The 23,452-nt window shown below is 39.5% G+C and overlaps 1 protein-coding gene across 1 annotated transcript; it reads left to right on the top strand.

The window, feature by feature from the left end:
- The first annotated feature begins 1,349 nt into the window (after positions 1 to 1,349).
- On the top strand, positions 1,350 to 21,518 carry mkrn1 (makorin, ring finger protein, 1). Its single transcript, XM_058625702.1, has 8 exons — positions 1,350 to 1,502; positions 2,580 to 2,708; positions 9,704 to 9,885; positions 12,035 to 12,255; positions 16,935 to 17,149; positions 17,949 to 18,059; positions 18,498 to 18,642; positions 19,798 to 21,518. The coding sequence occupies exons 1-8, from the start codon at positions 1,429 to 1,431 to the stop codon at positions 20,008 to 20,010; spliced, it is 1,290 nt and encodes a 429-aa protein (XP_058481685.1). The 5' UTR covers positions 1,350 to 1,428; the 3' UTR covers positions 20,011 to 21,518.
- The last annotated feature ends 1,934 nt before the right edge of the window (positions 21,519 to 23,452 follow it).

Here is a 23,452-nt window from a genome sequence, read left to right as displayed (position 1 = left end):
GCTTAGTTCACTGGGGTACTCAGACCTTTGGTATTGGAACCACACTGGGACTCTTTCCAGACTGGGTGCAGAATTAAATGTGTTGAAGAACTGATTCAGTTCATTATACCCACTCCCTGTCACCAATGTCTGGTCTGCTCCTGCTGTTGAACTTGTTGCTGTTTCCTTATCTGCCTCTTGAGCTCCCGCTGGATCTTCCACAGCATCTCTAATTCAGCTTCTTTTCATACAGCAGGACTTTTACTGCAAAGGTCAACCAGCGCTTATTGGCTTGTTGTTAAGACACTGTACATCCCTGGTTGACATATGCAGAAGCTTATGTAGTCAATTATGCAGTGGGTTAAACTGATGATGTCCCCTGGACTTTGGACCATTTCCTTACATACCTGATGGTTGGGTGTTAGTCACCACAGGTATGTAAGTAGGGATTAGATGAACTGTGGTGATACCAACAACCCAGTAGGGAAAAAGGGGAGCTGTCTCATTGTCTCTGGTGTGGCATTTTACATACTGTTTGATGGTGGAGGACAATGACTGAAGTCTCCAGAGATGAGGAGGAGGGATGTGTTGTCTGCAACTGTGTCACTACAGTGTGTAAGAGCTCACAGGCTCCTGTAGTATTTGTTTGCGGTGTTCATTTACTGTGTATCGGTTGTCAGAGGTTGTAACTGGGAGTGATGTCACAAAAAAAACTATGGATGCAAACATATTGCAGGTTGCCCACTGTAAGCAATATTTTTTGCACACAAAAACAGCGTAGCAACATGTCTAAAGATTTAATTTGAATCGTACTATATATTGTATGACTGATTTACTATAATACAAATATGGCTAACAGTAAAAGTAGTGCTTGTGGCCATCTTGGGATGCCTTGTCGGGATTGGTGAGCTTGCACTGACTTCAGGAGTTGGAAATCCAAGTTCCAGTTGAAGGAATTCCCCCTGAACTGGTTGGGACAATAATCAGATATATAGTTTAACAGCTGACTCCAAGGTGACAACAACAACACCAACAATAATAGTATTAATAAATAATAACAACAAAAATTTGAAGTCAAACTTGGAGTTTTATGAACTCACATTGAGAAAAAAAATTGATCAAATGTGTCTTTCATCTTTTAACACTAAAGTAAAAGACCTAAGTTGTGCCAGGGAGTATCTAATAGCAACACAGAGAAGCTCAGAGAAGATGATGACTGACTTCACTTCAATAAAATTCCACAGGTAAAACGCTGTAAAGATTAGTTTTGAGCCTCGGCGCTCGCCATGGTGCATCAGTAGTACGAGCACTGCATCTCACGGATGAACGTGCACGGATTCCTTTGTCGTTCTCGGCAAACTCCGACGTCAACCGTAAATATACGGAAAAGGCCGAGCTGGAGCGGAGCTGTCCGGAACATCCGGCTGTAGCCTCTCAACATAAACAGCTATGGCGGAGGCAGCAGCAGCGTCTGCGGTGGCTTCGGGAGTAATCGGAGGTTGGACCAAACACGTAACCTGCAGGTGAGAAACTACAACCAACTGTCAAATTGTCGAATACAATTAAGCGGTCTGACTTTTCTGTGACCAGTCAGCCGAGCGACTGACAACAACGTCTGGTGAGGCAGACTCAGCTGTTGGTTAGCTAGCTGCAGTGGCGTTTTCACAACACTGTGCGATGTTTTCTGTGTTTTGGTCCTGCAGTCAGTGTTGTGGAGCTGAGCGGCCACTTCTCTAGCTGCGTTTTGAAGAATTGACACGGCTTGCGTGAATGTCGGACTAAAATACTTGCCCACGTAGAACAGCTGTCATATTATCCTTCACGTCACTAATGCTCAATTGGGAGTCAATGTTTTAACTGTCTCGTGTGAAATTCATAACAGTCACAACACCTGCTTGGTGCCTCATCCAGGCGGCATCAAATATCGTCGTGAGGAGAATTGTTTGTGGACACTATGCTAACATTAGCACGGCTGTGTTACCCGGTATGAAAGTACAAGGCGACAACTGAGAACGTTGCAGAGGCGTTTCAAGGGACTTCTGGGCCCCCAGGCAAAAGTCATTTTACTCCCTCTGCTGTAGTACTACGCACGGTTAACAATTCAGTGTTTTATTGTGGAACTGTCAACCTGGGAGTTACAGAGGGAGTTATCTATCCATTTATTTTACTTTCTTTTCACCGCTGCTTAACTTCTGTCAAGTGTACTTGAAAAGCAGTGGTTCCCGGACAGTAGCACCAGGGTTGTAACACATTACAACACAGAGGTTGTCACATCTCTCTTCACATCAGAATCAGAATCAGAATACTTTTGTTGTCCCGAAGGAAATTGTTACCCCACGCTTTGATTATTCTATGTACTATTGGAGCAATTCCGTTGCCATCCACCCTCTGCTGGTATAAATCTTAACTACACAGCATCGGAAGTCGAAGTGATGTGCTAGCAAAGTGAGCACTGTCAGTTCATTTACCACTTAAACTTCCAGACAATTGTCTTTTTTTTCGTCTAACCTGGTGGAGTGACCCGCTCAGTTGTCCAGCTGCTATAAGCTGCCTGAGGTTCACAGATGACAATGACAGCATTGCTGTATTTGTGTTTTCAGGTATTTCATGCATGGACTTTGCAAAGAAGGAGACAACTGTCGATATTCCCACGATCTGACCAACAGCAAACCAGCCATGATTTGCAAGTTCTTTCAGAAGGGAAACTGTGTGTTTGGGGACCGTTGCAGGTAAAGACACAACCACAACATAAAAGTTTCACTCAAAAAACACAAATACTGAACTAAGCCAATGTGTATTGGGTTTGGATGTTTGCATTCAGCTGACATGTTAGAAGTTCTGAAAAAGTGTGGGCAGCTGTCAGCTGAGCATTTCCCTTCTAAAAGTGGCTGTGCTCTCAGCCAAGTGACAGCACAGCAGCTTCTCAGAAGTGTTGTAGATTGCCCCTCAAGTGCATCTGACACCTGAGACTGCTGCTGCCTGAATGTCAACATGTTGTTGGTCTGTTTCTGCAGTAGCTCGAGGAACAGGTACCCTCGGAGTATTGCAGCACTTCTACTGCTGGATGAAAAAAAATTATTTTAAAATAGCGTGGTGCTAATCTGAGTGTTTATAGAGAAAGTGTTGGAAATTTGCTTGCCTAGCCTAAGCGTCCTTCTGGTTATCTGACCATGTGCCTTTCCTTAGATAAAAAAGGACATCGGGCAGGGCCTCTTGGCTGATTAAACCCCCCAACCTGCTAATAGTGAAACCAGATCCAGATTACACTTCAGTTTGTCTTGTCCATTTTTCACAATTTCCTTTTACTCACACATCATTGTTTTAGGGCTGCAATTAATGATTATTTCCCATATTCTGTGGATCGTGAAAATATCACTTTGCTTCCAAAATCTCTAAATTACATCATCCTTAAATGTCTTCTTTTGTCTACTTACCATAGATATTAATTTTACTGTCACAGAGAAGCAAACCATCTTTTTTTTTTTTTTTAAGTCAAACAACACTCCAATCCATTAATTGATTATCGCAATAGTTCATTAATTTATTAATCTACTCTTAATTGATAATTGCTGCAGCCATAATAGGTTGTAAATTGTAAATAACTTTTGAATAATAGTTGCCTTTTTCCTATTTTAACATCAAGTACACCTTTTTAAAAGAAAAAAATAGGCAAATTCATGTGTAATCAGCAACTTGTCTTTTCAATGTATTTAACCTTCCAACAGAAAAGAAGCTCCAGATTACATTTTATCTCTTTGTCCAAATGCACATGAAGATATATTCTCTTTTTTGCCCTCCTTTACTTCAAATCATAATTATTTCAACTCTTGTTTTGTAGCACATCACTTAAAAATACAATAATTTCGTTGTGATTCATTTATCGTCACAAGTGCGTATTTGCATTCAATGGGCATTCAAATGATCTGGCCTTCGTGAGAAAGTGATGATGCTGCCGCTTTGTTGTTAAGCTCCAGTGGACCCAGACAGCAGCAGCAGCCAGCTTGTACAGACAGCGTCTGCCCCATGTCTGGCTTCAGGAGCATCCCCATAGTTACCACGGCACTTATAGAAGGACCACCCCAACATCACTAGGGATGCATTAACTGCACACACACACACACACACACACACACACACTCTGACGTTTTCTTGAATGGTTGCCCTGTTGTTGCCTGTGAGAAGCCTTTGAGTGTACATAGCACTAAGCTGCTGCTGCTGTTGTTGCTGCTGCTGCTGCTGTTGTTGTGATGATGTTGATAAGTCACATTCCTCCATCATTGTGATGGAGTGGCAGTAAGGAAGATGCCCTCATTATGTATGTGACCCTCCCTTGGGGGTTTGTGCACCGTGTATTATGAGTCCACAGAAAAGCTCTCTCGCCGTAGGGGTTTATTATGGTTGAAGTCCCCGATGCCCCCGTCTATTGTGACGGGCTCTGTCTCGCTTCCTAGCTCCGTCTCTATGTCGCTCTACCTCTCCCTCTCTCTCCTGCAGCCCCCAGGGCCAGACAGAGTGCACTGCAGCCTGCATGGCAATTGCATAATGCTCTGTTTCCCTTCTTTTTTCTTTCTGTGTGAGCTGCCCCCCCACCCCCCCAAATGCCCTCCCTCCCTCCTTCTGTGCTGTTGCTGGGTTCCCTAGGTTCATTCCACTGCAGCACCCTCCTGTCTCGTTTTTTCATGCGTAACTCCAGCAGCCTTCCTCCTCCTCCCTCCTCCCTGAAAGCAGACTGGTTAACAGCATGTTGCGATGGCAGTCACCATCACTGATGAAGCTGGAGGAGACTAGACATAGGCCAGGTCTTCCTTTTGTACGGCCGTGTGCACAGGCATTCATGGACTGTCAGTCATGCTGTATTATAGCAATGGAGTTGACTTGTTTTTTTTTTCTATAATGAAGCCACTCTTATTGTCTGTTGTCATCAGGTCTGCCCCATCAATCATATTTTAATGTGGACCACTGTTGATTTTGAAACCACCACAATGATTCTGTTGCTTCTCCTGTGGGCGGAAAGGAGATGTGACAAACGCCACATGACGCAGTGTGCGAGACAAAAGACAGCGTGAACAAAAATTAAAATGTGTTCACTTGCGTTAACTGCTGGACTCAAGGTTCAAATAACTAGAAGGAACAGACACAAATGCAAGAAAATTTGATATAAATATATAAATTAAATATTATAATTTTTTTTGGCTTGTCAACCTAAATGCATAATTTGTAATTATTGGTTGATTAATAATAATTGGTCAATGCCGCAATAAATAATAAAAAGGCAATCGATTAATTGGTTTTAGTGTTTGTTTTTTAATTTAATAATTCAATTAAATAATTTCTCTGGTTTTTCAGCTTCCTGGTTTCTTTGCTCCATGTAACAAAGAAATCATTAAAACTGAGTCATTTTGGTTCGTAGAGAAAATAAGACATTCAAGAACATCATAATTTCCAGGTCAGGTCAACACATTTTTCTGATTAATAGAGAACATAATGTACAGATTTATTGATCAGGAAAATAATCGTCAGTTACAGCCCTAGTTTTTTTTGTAGTATCAAATGTCCAGACAAATAATTCATCCATCTTTCTACAACTCTTTATTTTTGTCATGTCCTTTCCTCAAGATTGTAAACATCTTGGGCCATGTACAGTATGTGTGAGGCTCCCAAAAAAAGAACTGTACCTCAACATAAGATGCTGATTCTAAATAAAGCTCCCTCAATGTGGTTTACTCATCTAAATATGATGGTTTTCTCAGAATGAAGCCTTTTTTTTAGGCCAAGGCCAGTCAGAAAACAGCATGAGATCCCAGCAACCCTGAATAATTTCGACGAGTTTAAACATGTTGATTAATTTATATCATCAAAGTATTATGGAGACAAATCTGATATGATGTACCAGAACACCACCACTGTGCGTGTAGTGTTTTGACTGTGTATCCACTGAAGGATACTGCATCTTAGTCTCAGGTTGAGCAACTCTAATCCTCTGAAAAGCAAATCACTTTGGAGAGAAACCTTCACATAAAAACAGCCAAGCACAGGATCCACCAGTTTACATTCCAGTTACATGCTTATTATTTACAAGGAGACGAGGAGGAGGAGGAGGAGAAGCAAAGTATTCTTCTCAGTTCAAAGCAGTAGAGTGGAATGCACCGTTGATAACAGCTTGGCAGACCCCGTCTTTGACCTAGAGGCCTTATCAAACTAAAAATAATGATATGGTCTGTACAATATAATGAAGAGACAGTACTGAAGGTCAAACTGAGTACCATATATCATACTTTAGTTGTCTTTGTGTCAGTGGATTGAATGACTGAGTGAACTATATTTTTTCTTACACTAACAGAGCTGCACAACAATAATAATAATAATAAAAAACCTGCAATATATGGTAAAATTGTTGAATACGATATGACTCGTAAATAAATTAATACAAAGGTTCAAGGTTCTATTGTCCATCTGCTTTGGCTTTGCTGCTAACAAAGACCCAGACTGAGATTAACCTATGCTGACACTGGAAAAAATATATCAAAGGCATTATTTCCTTCCAACTACATGGTTTTACTAACCCTCATGGAACTTGAGTCATTTTATGGCTTTTTATTTTATTTTTTTAATCAATTTGGCTGCGTAAAATGCTGTTAATTTTGTATTGTTTTTTTTTTTTTCAGTTAATCATCGTTGTGACCTATGTATTTACATCCTTTAAACCAAGGATGTAAGTTTCCTGGTAATCAAGCAAGAAGCGGTGTTGTGTATTATTTTTTTATTATTATTTAACTAATTTATCTTCTTTAATTCAACTAATTTAATAATATAAATTACTTAACACTAAAGCAAAAAAGTTCAGTGTAGTTGGTAATCAGTGGCTGTGTTATACATCCTAAGTAAATCTTATTATCACTATATGGAAAATGTTGCATATTTTATGTTCTTTTCACTTATTCATTTTCAGTGCAGAGAGCCCCATACTGCCAAGCGTTTTACAGCATTTTGACTGATTTTCCAAGACCCACGGAACCATGTGTTCTATGACTGTAAACACAGAAACTACCAAAAGAAAGAGTAGACACTCGTCTTTCATCAGGAAAAAAATATTTTTATCTTTTTCAGTCCTTTAGTAATAGGCAGTAGAACCTGTTTTTATGTGTAATGACCAAAAAATGGAGAAAACAAGCTTTTTGTGAAAAGAAACCTGTCAAGCAGAACAGTGACCTTGATGCTAATATTGCTTTAGTGACACCTCAAACATCTGAAAAGTGTTTTCCTTCCATAAAACGGCAAAAACAACACTGAGAAAGGTCTTTTGATAGCAAAATAATCATTTATTCACAAATATATAATGTGAAAAATTATGTATGCTGTTGCAGCTATAGCAAATTGTGTGTGTTTCCACTCCTACACAGAATAGTTCAGTTTAGTGTGGTAAGCTGTAAAACACTCTCCTGTGTGCAAAGGGACACGACAGGAACGCAACAATACACTCTGGCTTTAACTGAAGCAACCTTGTCTTTGTGTCCCCTCTGCATCCTATCTTGGTGGCAGGTTGTCACCATCTTCACCAACCATTTGTTCTGCCATGCTACTACCATCACCCTCTCATTGTGCCACACATCTTTTTCCCCCACCCCCAAGTCAGTCTTTGTCATCTCGCTGATGATCTGAGGTTCCCCCCTATTTTTCCTCAGTGTTCCACAGACCGTTGCTTTGTGCTCCCCGTAAACAGTCACATCACACAGTATGTAGGATTTGATTCCATATTTCACAGGCTTTTGTGAGTTGTACACCCTGAAAGATATGCACCCCCGTCACTGCGTCATACCCTCATCAATGCAAATGTTTTGCCTTGGTCGATACATCTCCTTGAACTTTTCGACAATGACATGTAACAATGTAATCTAACACGGGACAGACTTTGTACATTTTGTCCGTCGCATCCTGTAATGCATTATTGTTCTAATGAAGGAACCTCCAAATAATCCGAAATCTGTTCCTTGGCATAGTCTTGCTGAATTGGGATTTAGCATTTACCTCATCAACACTCCAGTACAGTTCAAGGTTTGGCTTTTTGACATAACTTGTGAGAAAGTGAGTCCAAAGAAAGTTTTCAGTTCTGGGACTGACTCTGGTTTCCATGCATTTCCTCTGCTATATGGCAGATTGTCAGGGCTTGCTTCAAAATACTGACTTGCATACAGGTTTGCCTGATCCACAATATGTTGGAGCAGCTCGTCAGTCAGCTCCAAGAAGGAGGCTGGCAGGTCTCTATCCCACTCCGCAGCAACGTTTCGAGGTCCAGGGGTTGCAGTGAAGGGGAAATTGTTTGGTTGCCAGCCGGCTTGATGCCAGTCAGAAGCTTTCTTGTGACCTCTGCTCGATTCACGACCTGTAAATTATAGAAATATATACAATTACTATGAAAATATATATTTTTTTAATGCTGTGGTGTGATGATGCTTTTTATTTTGTTTAAACCATTCTTCTTTGCACTGGCAAAGGAGTGGAGTGGGGAGCTCTGCTGGATGCATGATCTGTAAATTAAAAAATTCCTTCACGTCAATAGGCTACCGGCAACTGATGTTACAGTATATGAACTAGTGGGACTAAATGGTGTTCATGTGACATGGAGGGGAGGGGAGGGGAGGCGGGAAGGAACTAATAGAACAAATAGGATTATTTGTCTCACGTCATCGTCTGCTCTGATGTCACCATTCGTCAAGCGATCATCACGCGATCAAAGCAAAAAAGAACGAATCAAGTGATCAAAGCAAAACAAAGTTAGCTCTTACCTCCCTTATGTCTTCCTGGAGTATCTGAGGATGAGGCTCTGCTGCTTGCGGTTGATCCAGACGGCAACCACTCATTGGAGGAATCCGGGTCAGGTTCGCTAAATTCATCATCAGACTCGGAACTGTCTGCCGAGCTGAGCTGTGGTGAAACACGCCTCTCTTTTTCTTCTATAGGCTTCAGCATAGGCTACATTCTCTGTTTACAAGCCTGATATTTGGAGACAAGCTCCGCCAGATCGTTCCCCAGCCCGCCCCGTAATGTAACTTAATTGAGGTTTATAGACGTCATTGGCAGCCAATGAGTTAATGAGTTAATGTAAAGTAGCGTGTACGTGTGTTTCGGAAAACTAGCATTTAAGGGGTTTAAAAGCTAAAAATATAATTTTTGGGGGGTTTATCATTTTTGCATATAGGATGAAGAATGGTATTTGTTTTGAAAGGATACGTGATCCTAATGCACCCCTTAAAATATGAACCTCTAATTAAAAACGTCTGTCAAGGTCAGATTAATTTGTTCAATAAAAAAAAGAAAGAATCTGATTTATATAAATATGGATATAGGTGGGCGTATGAAAGCGTATTATCTTATCCCTGTTCTAGCCTGTCTTTGCAATATAATGTATTTATCTTCTTCTTTATAAATGATTGTGAAAAAATGACGGATTATTGGTTATTCACAAACGTTTTGGTGTGCATTAGTCCTCCAGTCCTGTTTTATGATCCTGTTTCCCCCTCCCACCTTCATATCATTTGCATTTTTTTCAACATTGCCTGACTGAATTAATTGTGTTTGGGTAAGAGACTTTGTATGGAAACAGCAGTCACATAGAGTTTTTTGTTGTATATTCAAACTGCTCTCCTGCCACCCTGTGTCTTATCTTAAATTAGTAATGTATGATTATTGTACTTTGTAACCATCCTGTTCCCGTGTGCCTCCACAGGTTTGAACACTGTAAACCTGCAAAAAACGAGGAGCTGCCAGACGCCCAGATGCTGCCGCTGCCCTCCGCCGAGCTGGCCGGCCCGTCTGACCCAGAAACCAGTGGGCCAACACCTGGTTCAGAGGCACAAGACTGGGTCAACGCTGCCGAGTTTGTTCCAGGACAACCGTACTGTGGACGGGGTAAGGGACTGGCACTGCACCAAGTTCACGAAAGTCTCATGCTTCACACCTGTAGCATCATTTTCATGATCACATTTGATCATGAAAATATTAACATTTGTATTATATTAACATTTGAATCTGGTCTATTGTGAACTAGTTTCAAGGCTGCAAGTTTGACTAGGCTTTATTCATGGTGGAAATTAAGTATTAAGCTGTAGTGTGCAGGGAAATCATTTTAATTATTTATGAATGAATACAGTTCTTATTCCTTTGTCCTCTGAGAGAAGATATGCTGTACTGGACATGGAGGACAATCTGGTATCTGTTGTGAATCTGGGATTAGCAAACTTTTTTGGTGCCATTTGTAGGGTTGAGTAAGAGCTCCATTTTGGGCTAAACAATCAGACCTGAAAAAGACTCAGTTTGCCTCTTGGTAGGGCTGTCACTATTACAAATCTTAAAATTAGTAGTCAAATAAAATGTAGTTCAAATAAATCTACTAAATGTGTAATCAAATACACCTATTGACTATTATTGTCATCAAAAAAGCTGCACTACTACTTGTTGGCTGGGAATAGCCTGGTAAAAGGGCTGAGGAATATATCGATTATATCGCTATCGTGACGTGAGACAAGATATGGTCTTAGATTTTGCATATCGTCTTTCGTGATAAGGTAACCGTGATGATTTGTCCTGGTTTTAAAGGCTCTTGCATTTAGAATCATTATATTTATTATATTGAATGTATTGGAGGAATACACTGAATATTATAAATTTTATAAATTGATTTGAAATGCATGGGATTGACAAAATTCTATTACAAGTAAATATCCTTCATTTAACATTAAAGAGCCAAAGAAATAAATGATCTGAAATGAAATGTAATAACTGTATTTTAAGGTCATGTAATACAGATCATAAACAGGAGATACTTTATTTTAGAGTGTATTTACAGTGTATTGTCACTGTCCTTTGAGAAGCATAAACCTCTCAAAAGAAAACTTTTCGTGACATCCAGAGAAACAACAAGCTTTATATCCAGATATATACATATATATATATATGTTGTATGTAGCCGAAAAAAATCTAGTTATTATTTATAAGCCGCATCGCCCAGTCATGATAAGATTTTTTCCCCCATATTGCCCAGACCTCTGTGGTTGGTCTCAAGTCTATAAATCTCTGTTTCGCATTAGTTATGTAGATGGCGGTAAACCACTATAGTCTAATTTTCCCCACCACAGTTTAATAATGAACCAAAATATATTAACTTACACTTGCATCTAGGGCATTAACAGAAAAGCCGATGTGTCGATTAGGACTGTTGGAACGAATTTCGGGAGGCGAATATAATTCGAATATTAAAATAACAAAATCAAAAATAATCGAATGTTGTAATTACTGTTTGAATATATTGCATAATGTTTTTTAATACACGTGTTAAAATGTGGCGACTCAAGCCCGGCCCTCTTTCCTCTGCCTATCCACATGCCCACACCCATGGAGATCACCACTCCTGACCATCTAACAAGTGTGGATGTGTGGAAAGTTTTTGGCTTTCCATCAATAAACTGAAAAATTACAAATAAAGACTGACTCACAGGGGTCCGTTTTCAGACTTCATCCAAGAGCTTGAGCCAAGGTACACGGTTTCTAGCCGTGCGGCCATCAGTGACAGAGTTGCCACGGAGGTGGCATATGTGACAGACAACGCACATTTCATAGACATAGATATAATTCTCAAAACGACCGAAGCTCAGGCGAGCCACACTGCTGAAAACGTTGCCAGCTGCATCAGCGACAAACTCGGGGAGAGTAGAACGTGTATCAATGCTCTCCATCACCACGAACACGGGGCACACCATTTTTAATAAAAGTTGCTCATTGTTGTACAGTTGTGTTCCTCCACTGTGTCAATGTGATGATGTCATGAAACGACTTGACGACTCGACTTCGACTTTTGACAGATGAGTCGATCGAACAAATTAAAAGTCATTAATGCCCTACTTGCAACCCAGTGTGTCACTCGTACGTCTGTGTGAATTTATGTGAACAAATCCTAAATAGCTCTGTAATAATGCCATGTAGGCTGCTCTGGGTACTGGTATGTAAACAATAGCAGTGTTGTGTCTTCTGATATGGTAATGACGCCTGTGTCTACGTCCAGCTGAGCCAGTGAAGGTGGAGAGTGCCGTCCCTCTCATCGAGGAGCTTGACAGCAGCGAAACAGAAAATAAAGAGCTGAGGAAGCAACTCTGTCCCTACGCCGCCGTCGGGGAGTGCCGCTACGGTATCAACTGTGCCTATCTCCACGGCGATGTGTGTGACATGTGTGGCCTTCAGGTGCTCCACCCCACTGACAACAACCAGCGGTCCGAGCACACTAAGGTAACAGGAATACAGACCCCCCTATATATGCAGCATCTGAGTGGACAGGCGCTGTCTTTAGGCAAAGAATATGAAGAATGTGTGGGTTTTTCCTCAGCCTTGCGTTAGAGTTAATATTTATTTATTTATTTATTTATTTATTTATTTATTTATTTATTTATGTTTATTTCGGTCATGTCAGTTAGATCAATCATCATCACACATCATCTTAGTGTAGTTCACACAATACACATAACCGAAAGGGAAAGCGGGAGAAGCAAAAGCTTATCTAGTCCCGCCCCCATTACCCACAGAATACATATTTTCATTGTACAATACATAATTTCATCATACAAATTATTTTTTATTATTATGACAGTTTGACAAAACATGTTTCAGCAGCAGGGAGCACTGCTAGATGCAGTCTAGCTCTAGACAGTCAATCAGACTACGTGTATGTCTGTACATGTGTCCATATTATTCCGTCGTGAATGACAGTCTTGACTTGTTGCCTGGCATGTTACAACGTCCCAAAGGCACAAAGTGATCCAATCAATAGAGATCAGGTTAACTATTAACTTGGATGGTGTGAGAGCTGGTTTCGTTGTTTTTTTTTTTCCCTTTAGTCATCCATCTCATCTATAGCTTTCGCCTCGATTAGCTTCACCATTCTTGTCACGTACTCGAGGGTTGTGGAGACCATAGCCCTCTGAGCTGTGGCACTTTCCACCCTCACATTGATCAGCTCAGTGGCGATCGTTCTCATTTTCCGATATTGCATGAACATACCACATCCCAAGGAGAGCATTCCGATTGTCATGAATGTGAATATGTACACATCCTCTACATCCAGTGCGGCAAGGCACACGACTCTCCACTTTTCCCATCCATCCAGAATGTAGCCAGCCATGAACGTTCCATCTGGGCATGTAGGTTCACCAGAACCTGCACGTGACCAGCTTAGCAATTCCATCTTGGATCAATTGATCGTCCATCGTGGCTCGATTCACAGGGGCAGCTAAATACTTCTCACGTGTTGAAATGTGTGCTTATCAGTGTCGGCTATTGTTTGGGTACATTTGCTTCTTGTTTTTATTTTTTTATCTCTTGCCGTCTCCACACAGTGTCTACTGATTTCTGTCTCTGACCTTTATCATACTTTCTTCCTGGGTCATTCTGTATCGATTAATAGTCATATCTACATACTTCTTTTTAAATACACTCCGTTTTGCAGATTTTTTTTTAATCTCCTCATCCAGATTATTCCACTGTCTGACACCCGTGACCGATACAGTAAAGGATTTTAATGTAGTTCCCTTCGCTGCCTGAACATCATGTTCCCTCTTAGATTGCGTCCCTCCCCTCTGGTCAGGAATAATATCTGTAGATTGTGAGGGAAGCTTTTGTTGGCAGCCCTGTACATAATCTGTACTGTGCGGTAGGTTATTAAGTCATATAATTTGAGTATTTTTGATTTGATAAATAATTGATTTGTATGTTCCCTGTAATTGGCATAATGTAGAATTCTCAAGGCTCTTTTTTGGAGTATAAACAGAGGATAAGTAGTGGCTTTATAAGTGTGTCCCCAAACCTCTGTACAGTATTGCAGGTGTGGAGAGACTAGTGCACATTACAACAAATATAGTGCCTCTGATTTAGTAGTTTTTGTGCCTTTCCCCATACAGCATATATTTAGTTTTCTCTAAATTTAGTGATAGTTTATTTATATTAAACCACACATGAAGCTTGGCCATTTCATTATTGACTAATAATGACTTGAACCTAATTGCTTCAAGTCATCCCCAGAACAGAAAATATTAGTGTCATCTGCGAATAGTATTAATTTCAGAATATTGGATACTTTGCATATGTCATTAATGTATAGTATAAACAGTTTTGGACCCAGTACTGACCCCTGTGGGACCCCACAAACTATGTCCAAGCAAGTTGATGTGTTATCACCCATCTTAACGTATCGAGATCTGTTGTGAAGATAGCTCTTGACCCATTCCAGTACTATGCATCTAATACCATATCTCTCCAGTTTAGCTATCAAGACATCATGGTTGATGGTGTCAAATGCTTTTTTTAGGTCTATGAATATTCCTATTGAATGTAATTTCTGGTCAACAGCATCAGTAATGGTTTCCACAGACTCAGTTAAAGCTAGCGCCGTCGAATGGTTTCTTCTGAATCCATATTGGCTATCGTATAGCAGATTGTGTTTGTTAATGAAGTTGTCTAGCCTATCGTTAAATAGTTTATCCAGAATATTTGACACTGGTAGTATTGAGACTGGTCTGTAATTAGTGAATTTGTGTATGTCCCCTTTCTTGAACAATGGCACTACTTTTGCCACTTTCATTTTGGTGGGAAATGTCCCAGTTTGAAATGACAGGTTGCAGATATATGTTAGAGGTGAAATGATTCCATCTATTACTTTCTAATTTAGCTTCATGTCGAGGTCATCAACATCCGTGGATGTTTTTGCTACGCATTTGTTGACCAGGTGTTTAATCTCTTTGTCCTTCACTGGGGTGAGAAAAATTGTGCTGGGGTTTCTGCCTCTGTCCTTATCAAAGTGGTCCCACGGAAGGAGTGAGGCAGGAATGTTCTCCGCCAGATTCGGCCCCACATTGACAAAGAATTCATTAAATCTTTCTGCTATGATTTCCATGTTATCTTCTGAAGTAGGGAGGGTAGCTAGGTTTTGTGTTTTTGTTTTTGATCACATCGTTTAGAATATCCCATAGTTTTTTAGTATAGTTCATGTTTTCTGCTAGCAGATTACTGTAGTATTCTTTCTTGCGATCATTTAGGATGCTATTTAGTTTGTTCCTATATCGTTTGTATCTCGTTTCTGACTGTTCCGTCCTAATCTTATGTATTGTCTATACAGGGTGTTTTTCTTCTTGCAGGCATTTATCAATGTTTTTGTTAGCCATGGTTCCCCCTCCTTATTCTGATTTGCGTGTCTTTTTCATTTGATGGTGTTGTGTGTTACTGCTCCAATATGTTACAAAGTTAATATGGAACTGCAGCATTTATCGCAAAATCAAATCACAATATCTGTCAGAAACATTTTAATGGGCTTTTAGTACAGCAGACATTTTGACATGTTCAGGCAGGAAAAGCAGAAGTGTTGCTGCTTACATCAATGATGACTGTTCCGTTCAGATAACTGATAACCGCTAGATCTATCCCTCTAATTATTCAGCTATACCATACCTTTGTTCAAGACTGGATCAAAGCACATGACGAGACGCAACAACAAAGGCACATTTTAAACCACCATGAAAGCTGTTTATAGTAAATGGATCCATAAATGAGTGCTTGTTGAGAGCCTTTTTGTCATCATCCTTTACCCTAATGCTAAAAGTTCATATTCAAACAACAGTGGACTGACGCTGATCTCAAATAGGTTTTTTTTTTCCTTTTAAAATGGTAATATAAATATGATACACGTGTAGTGGTTTCCATGGTCACATGGCGAGTAGTGGTTAGTGCTGTTGCACGATCTGGTCGGAACAGAGACCTTTCTGTATGGAGTTTGCATGTTCTCTCTCTGTGTGGGTGTGTGTGGGTGTCGGTGTGGGTGGGGGTGGGTGGGCTTGGTTGGTTGGCTGGTGGTGTTTTCTCCGGATACTCAGGTTTTGTCCCACAGTCCGAAAACATGAAACATGGACACGCTAATTTGACCATAGGTGTGCATGTGTGAGTGAATAGTAGTTTGTCTCTTTATGTTTGCACCGTGATGGACTGCGACCTGTCCAGGGTGTACCCCACCCTTTGCCCTATGTCAGTCGGGATTCGCATCAGCTCTCACGCCTCCCCCATGTGGAGGATTAATTGAATGTAGTGGTTTTCTTTTTTTTTGCCTGGCAAGGAGTTCAAGCCTGAAGTAGGATTTAGTGGCATCTAGTGATGAAATTGGACATTGCAACCAGGCACTTCAGGTAGCATTAACACATGACATTTGGTTTGTCCATTCTGGCCTACTGTACAAACAAGTTTCAATATGACGGACTCCATGGAAGAGGACCTGCTCCCTCGTGTGTTTTCGTTCTGAGGTTAGAAAAACCTCAGAAGGAAGAAGTTAACTTTTAAGTGATTAGCAATGATTGAAAGCATAACTATGAATATTGTTTTTTATTGTGAGTGAGATTTGATGGTTGTTTGTTTCTATGCGGCCCTGTGATGGACTGACGGCCGGTCCAGGGCGTACCCTGCCTTTCACCCCCCCCCCCCCCCCCCCCCCCCCCCCCCCGTTACCCTCAGGTGGAGGATAAAGTGGTAGAAGATGAATGAATAAAATGAGCTGGTATGATGAGTAGTATTGGTATTAGTTTGACACTGGTCAAAATCATTGGGTAAAAAAATTGGGACATCTAATATGTTCCAGAAGCCCTCAATATCACATAAACTAAGTAAAGACTGTAATAAGTATATCAAAAGTAGCAGCATGCTGTGGGCTGTTTATTTCCTCTTAATGGAAGCAAAATATCTGGATTGTTATGGTTCTGTGGTAAATGCGTCAGGAGTAATGTGTTAACAGGGGTTTACAATAATTGTATCGGACTGATATTGGTATCAGTAGAGACTTTAGGTGGTATTATTGGTATCGGTACGGGACAGTTATCCCTAATTTTCTTTTCTTTATTTTGTTTTGCTGATTTTCACCTTGATTCTCCCTCTCACAGGCATGCATCGAGGCCCACGAGAAAGACATGGAGATCTCATTCGCCATCCAACGCAGCAAGGACATGATGTGCGGCGTGTGTATGGAGGTGGTGTTTGAGAAGGCCAACCCGAGCGAGCGCCGCTTCGGCATCCTCTCCAACTGCAACCACTGCTACTGTCTAAAGTGCATTCGCAAGTGGAGGAGTGCCAAGCAGTTTGAGAGCAAAATCATCAAGTGAGTCATTTATACTTGACAAAAAAAGGGTTTGGGAAGTGAACAAGTTTTTTTTGTCCTGTAGATCACTAATTTCCCAGAAGACTTAATTGTTATTGTTCCTGATTGGGCACAGGACAATAGGAAAGGTTCATGTAAAATTAGACCACAGTAATTGCAATTCACATTATTATTATTATTAGTATTATTATTATTATTATTATTGAACAAACTGTAGAATTGCAGTTAAGTGCACATTAAGTGAACATTTTGAAGTTAAGAACGAGAGTCTGATATAAGATGCAAATTAACCAAGTCCTGGAATGACGAGAACCATGGTTCTCAAACTGTGGTACGAGCTTCCTCTGCTGGTACTTGGAGGAAAATAAGAAATACTGTTCTACTGTTTATACCGTACTTAATCCAATTTCACTATACCAGTGTCTTAAGTATATGTGAGGAAGAGGGGGAGGTTTATGAGAAGGCAAAGAATCTTATTGTGAATAAATCTGCCTCCTGTGAAAAGTCCCTAACCCTAAGAAATATGCAGGCTCCCCCTTGTGGCAGTTCAAGTCATGTCACTTGTGTAAAATATTTAGGATTTCCCCCAATAATAATAATCCCAACAATCATATAACTGTCTTAATCCCTGATTTGACACCACACATTTGTTTCTCCAGTGTGTACGTGTGTGTAAAGACGGGGCAATTATTCAATAGCAATTATTATCACAATATAATTAAAAAATGATTTACTTCAGATGCGTTCAAATACAGTACTTGTTCTCATGTTTTTGTTATGTATATGTATTTCTCTGCAGGTCTTGCCCAGAGTGTCGAATCACATCCAACTTTGTCATCCCAAGCGAGTACTGGGTAGAAGATAAGGAAGACAAACAGAAACTCATCCAGAAATACAAGGACGGCATGGGGTACACACATCATTTATTTCTACACCTAAAAAGAGAATTTTTTTCTTTTTTTTTTTGTATTTGCTGTGGGATCCATCCCGCAGCTTTACTAAAGCGAAAGCTTTATTAATTACACATATCTCCCTGCCTTTGTGGTTATTCAGTGTGCTGGCTTGCTAAATGATTTAATATCAGAACGTTTAAAAGGCGATAACTCTCACTGCAGGATGGAGCAGAGAGGTTTTGAATTGAAAGCTAATGTGGGTGGATTTGCTCAGTCATGCAGGAGTAGGATGGTGAATCTGTGGGAGTGGGCAGTAAAATGTGGGGGTTAAAAAAACAAAACGACACTGAGAAGTAATCCAGCGTCTAAATATTTCCAAGGTCGGTGGTGTGATATGACGTGTGTTTCTGTGATCTTTTGATCCACTCTAACCTGTTTTTGTTTGCGTTCTGCAGGACTAAACCCTGTCGATACTTCGACGAGGGTCGTGGAACGTGCCCCTTTGGCTCAAATTGCTTCTATAAGCACGCGTTTCCTGACGGTCGGCTGGAGGATCCACAACCCCAACGACGACAGACGGGATCCAACAGCAGAAACAGGGTAACTCTCACTCCGCACGCAACACAGAACATCCGTTTGTTTTTGATACCACTACTTTTATGTAACTGAAAACCAGAGTTTAATTAATGGATCAAGCATTCTCTCTCAAAATATAAAATACTCTCAAAATTCAAATCTTCAGTATAAAAGAATAATTTAAGTCTTCTTTCTCTTGAGCTTATAATGAACATAGTCTCTCACAGGCCATATCTTAGAGCTGTCTGTGCTTGGAACAATGTTGACAACACTTCCTCAACTATAGCACCCTCTGCTGGATAAGTAATTATTTGCAGGGTGACTTAAAGCTTAAGTTGTCACCTAAAACAATAACTGTTCAACAAGTCCTTTTAGCTGATAATGTTCTTTATTTGTAACTAATTAATACATAGTTGTTTTATGTAGGTACAGTCTCACTTAAAGCCTGAACAGTCATCAACAAATGTAGTGGTGTATGGAATTGAACAAGCCAGGTCAAAGTTAAATTTTAAATATGAAAGTTTTTTTTACGGCCTTTTCACTCTGTTTTGAAAAAATAATCCTGTCTGCTACATGGCACCGTAACTGCAGCAATTGTCTGATAAAGACTGTGTGATTCATCGTTCTTTGACCTTAATGACATTTGTATGCAGTGGTTTGGGAAATTTCCACATTTTGTAGATGTGAGGAGAAAATAAATGAAATAACAAAATAGTACTAGTGAAAACAATTTGGTGTCTACTACTACTACTACTCTTACCAATCTGTACTAATAGAGATATATGTTGGCTTACGCAGTCCATGTAAATATGTTTGTGTTCTTTTAATTACTTTACTAATCTTGAATGCAGCCTTTTCTTAACTGAAATAAGAAAAACTATATAAACCAGTGTTGTTATCTGTAAGAAATTCAACAATGTTCTTTCTTAATTGTAGGTAGTTCAAAAAAGGTTTCCGTCACATATTTTAGTTTTAAAAAAAACCCTAATAATTCCCATTAGCCATTCATTATGCTACCTCATGTGATGAGTCTGTATTTGTGGGTTTAGAAAAGATAATGTCCCACTCCTAAATGTTCCACACGGCACCTTTTTAAATGCTCTCACCATTTTGAGTCGGGGAGTCTAAGCTGAAATCAAGCCATGTATCATGTGTTTGACCGTGGCGTTTCCCTCTCAGAGCTCGAGGCGAACGGCGCTGTGGGACCTCCTGGACGAGAGGGACAGCACCGACTCCTTTGACAACGACGACGAGGACATGGTGACGTTCGAGCTGAGCGAGATGCTCCTCATGCTGCTCGCCGGAGGAACTGAAGACGAGGCGACGGACTCAGAGGACGAATGGGACTTGTTTCACGAGGAGCTGGACAATATCTATGAATATTACCTATAGCAGCCCTGCCCCCTCCCCCCTCCCCCCTCCCCCATGTATAGTAGACACTAGAATGGACTGTCTTGTGTGAGTGATGGACAGTAGCTTCTCCCCACCCTTCGTATTGTGGCAGTGCCTATAAGCAGGCCATTAATAAATGAACTTGATAAAAGATAAAAGGATAAAAAAAAAACATGTCCGTGCGCTCGTGCTAAACATTTTCTAGACATCTATCTTTGTCAGTCTCTCTTGTGCGGTTCATGTTAAAGGAAAAACAATAAGACGACTTAAATGGACTCGATATAAGGTTTAACAGAAGTACGTTTCTTCAAATACTGCTAATAAAGTAAAGTTCATTTGTGGGTGTGGGTTTGACTTGTTTATCATCTACCCAGGTTTGTACATAAAACGCTACGACTCAAACTGAGGATGCACTCGAACTTACTCGGCACCATTTACTGTAATAGTAATGGGCACGTTGTAAGGTTTTACATACGGTTTTTGAAGGCCGAAAAATCTCTTCTTTTTTTTGTCTTTATTAAAGTTGCTCACAGCAAATATATTGTTCTGATGTTTAATAAATTTACCTTAATCACTTTCATGTTGTACTGAAAAGTATTTTACCCCTTTATACTTCCGTGAAAAAAACAAACTTGTAAGTTTTGTCTGCGTTGTACTGGGACTCCTTAGTCACGGAGTGGCTCATTAAACTAGTTACCGGAAGAACAGTTCGTATGAAATTGACATCTGACTTTCACCAGCTTAAGTACGGAAACGTTTGCGTCAAAAAGATCTTGATTAATATTATTGAGATTAAATCAGACAGCGATAATGAGTAGCCTTTCTGTTGCTACATAACCTGTATTTCCCCCTTAGCCACTCATAAACTTTGATCTCATTCTGAGTTAAGTTTAAGCTGCTGTCAGTGATGTCATTGTTTGGCAAACTTCCTGCCTGTTGCTGCTGTTAGCATTCCCTTCACTCTGTGTTACCTCACGTTTTGAATGCTAATGGGCTAACGGACAGGAAGTTAAACAAAATGTAGCTAAATGCTATCTACAAGTCAATACCAATTGCTGTTTTACAATAAACAAAAGAGAAACAAGTTTAAGGAGCCGCTCTGTGACCGAAGTGTTTGTGTTACAAAGATCTTGAACAGTGATTTGTTTGTGACCGTTCGTCAAAATGGCTAAAAGCAACAGGAACCCCACTTTCCTCTGTAAAGGGGGACATTATTCTGCCTGTGGATAAATAGTTGTACACTGCGAACAGTCATATGGACAATATGGAATAAGGGGATGTTTATTGGAAGTGTTTTCCCTTAAGTTACTCTGATTCACGGAGAGACTTCACTGGTTCTCTCTGTCTTCACCGAGTAATGCATTTTAGGTTTTGCTGCTAAGATGCTTATCTACTGACTCAGCCCATGTAGAACTCCATTGGAATTCAGATGTTTATACTGAAATGTGTGTTTTCTATGTTCCACAGCCATCCATCTTAACTTGAAATTAAAGTTTATTATCAATCTCTACAGTGTGAAGTCTCTTCTCTTTGAATGTGTCAGTAGAATGAATTATGACCGTACAACAATGACCGTAATTAAGGTTAGTAGCTCAGGTTTTGTATGTGGTTGTATGATTTGCTTCTCGATGATTGTTGAAGCTTTTGGGTGGATTGAAATTTAAAACATGAAGCTTTTAGACTGGGGGTGTCCAAACTTTTTTTAATGAGGGCCAGATTTGATAATGTGAAGATGTTCGGGGGCCAATGGTCACTTTACACCTTTTTTTTAACAGTATATTTCACATACAAATGCACTGTTAAATTAAAATTAATTAAAGTTAATTATTATCAAACTATGACATTTTGTCAAATTTTGGATGACTGACTAAACTATGACATTTTGGTGACTTTTTCAATGACATAAAAAACTATGACATTTTGGTGACTTTTTGAACGACATACTAAACTACGTAATTTTTGTCAAAATTTGGACGACATACTAGACTATGACATTTTTGTCAAATTTTATACGACATACTAAACTATGACATTTCGGTGTCTTTTTCAACGACATAATAAACTATGATATTTTGGTGACTTTTTGGATGACATACTAAACTGACCAAAATTTGACAGAAATGTCATAGTTTAGTATGTCCAAAATTTGACAAAAATGTTGTAGTTTAGTTTGTCGTTCAGAAATTTTACAAAAATGTCACAGTATAGTATGTCGTCCTAAATCACTCAGAAAAGTCATAGTATAGTATGTCGGCCAAAATCATTCAAAAAAGGCATAGTATAGTATGTCGTCCAAATTTTGACAAAAAATTCACAGTATAGTATGTTGTCCAATATCGGTCAAAAAAGTCATAGTATAGTATGTCGTCCAAGTTTTGACAAAAAAGTCATAGTATAGTATGTCGGCCAAAATCAGTCAAAAAAGTCATAGTATAGTATTTCGTCAAAATTTTGACAAAAAGTCATAGTATAGTATGTCGTCCAAAATCGGTCAAAAAAGGCATAGTATAGTATGTCGTCCAAATTTTTTCAAACAAGTCATATTATAGTATGTCGTCCAAAGTGAGACAAAAACTCAAAAAAAACTCATAAACTCGTATGTCGTCCAATATCGGTCAAAAATGTCATAGTTTAGTATGTCGTTCAAAATCTGACAAAAATCTCATAGTTTAGTAAGTCGTTCAAAATTTGACAAAAATGTCATAGTTTAGTATGTTGTCCAAAATTTGACAAAAATGTCATAGTTTAGAATGTCGTCCAAAAAGTCATCAAAATGTCGTAGTTGAGTATGTTGTCCAAAATTTGCCAAAATGTCATAGTTTAGTATGTCTTCCAAAATTTGACAAAAATGTCATAGTTTAGTATGTCGTCCAAAATTTGACAGAAATGTCATAGTTTAGTATGTTATCCAAAAAGTCACCAACATGTCATAGTTTAGAATGTCGTCCAAAATTTGACAAAAATGTCATAGTTTAGAATGTCATCCAATAGATAAACTGAAATGGCGTCCAGAGCAGGAACTGAAACCATAACAACATTGCAACTGCAGTTGAGTTAACTGTTTCTAACCACTACGCTACCTTGGCCCGTCAGTGATATAGTCGAATGCCCTAGTATAGTATGTCGTCCAAATTTTGACCAAAAATTCATAGTATAGTATGTCGTCCAATATCGGTCAAAAAAATCATAGTATAGTATGTTGTCCAAAATCACTCAGAAAAGTCATAGTATAGTATGTCGTCCAAAATCACTCAGAAAAGTCATAGTATAGTATGTTGTCCAAAATCACTCAGAAAAGTCATAGTATAGTATGTTGTCCAAAATCGGTCAAAAAAGGCATAGTATAGTATGTCGTCCAAATTTTTTCAAACAAGTCATATTATAGTATGTCGTCCAAAATGAGACAAATAAGTCATAGTATAGTATGTCGTCCAAAATCACT

The sequence above is a fragment of the Solea solea genome, chromosome 3 (assembly GCF_958295425.1).
Source record: "Solea solea chromosome 3, fSolSol10.1, whole genome shotgun sequence".
Lineage (NCBI taxonomy): Eukaryota > Metazoa > Chordata > Actinopteri > Pleuronectiformes > Soleidae > Solea > Solea solea.
Note: the sequence above shows the minus strand (reverse complement) of the source record. Positions and strands in the feature narration are given on the sequence as shown.

Bases quoted from the DNA above. Each gene is read 5' to 3' on its own strand.
- mkrn1 (XM_058625702.1), top strand. From the start codon at position 1,429: ATGGCGGAGGCAGCAGCAGCGTCTGCGGTGGCTTCGGGAGTAATCGGA. The intron at 2,709-9,703 runs GTAAAGACACAA...GTGCCTCCACAG, and splicing joins GTGTTTGGGGACCGTTGCAG to GTTTGAACACTGTAAACCTG. The intron at 17,150-17,948 runs GTGAGTCATTTA...ATTTCTCTGCAG, and splicing joins TTTGAGAGCAAAATCATCAA to GTCTTGCCCAGAGTGTCGAA.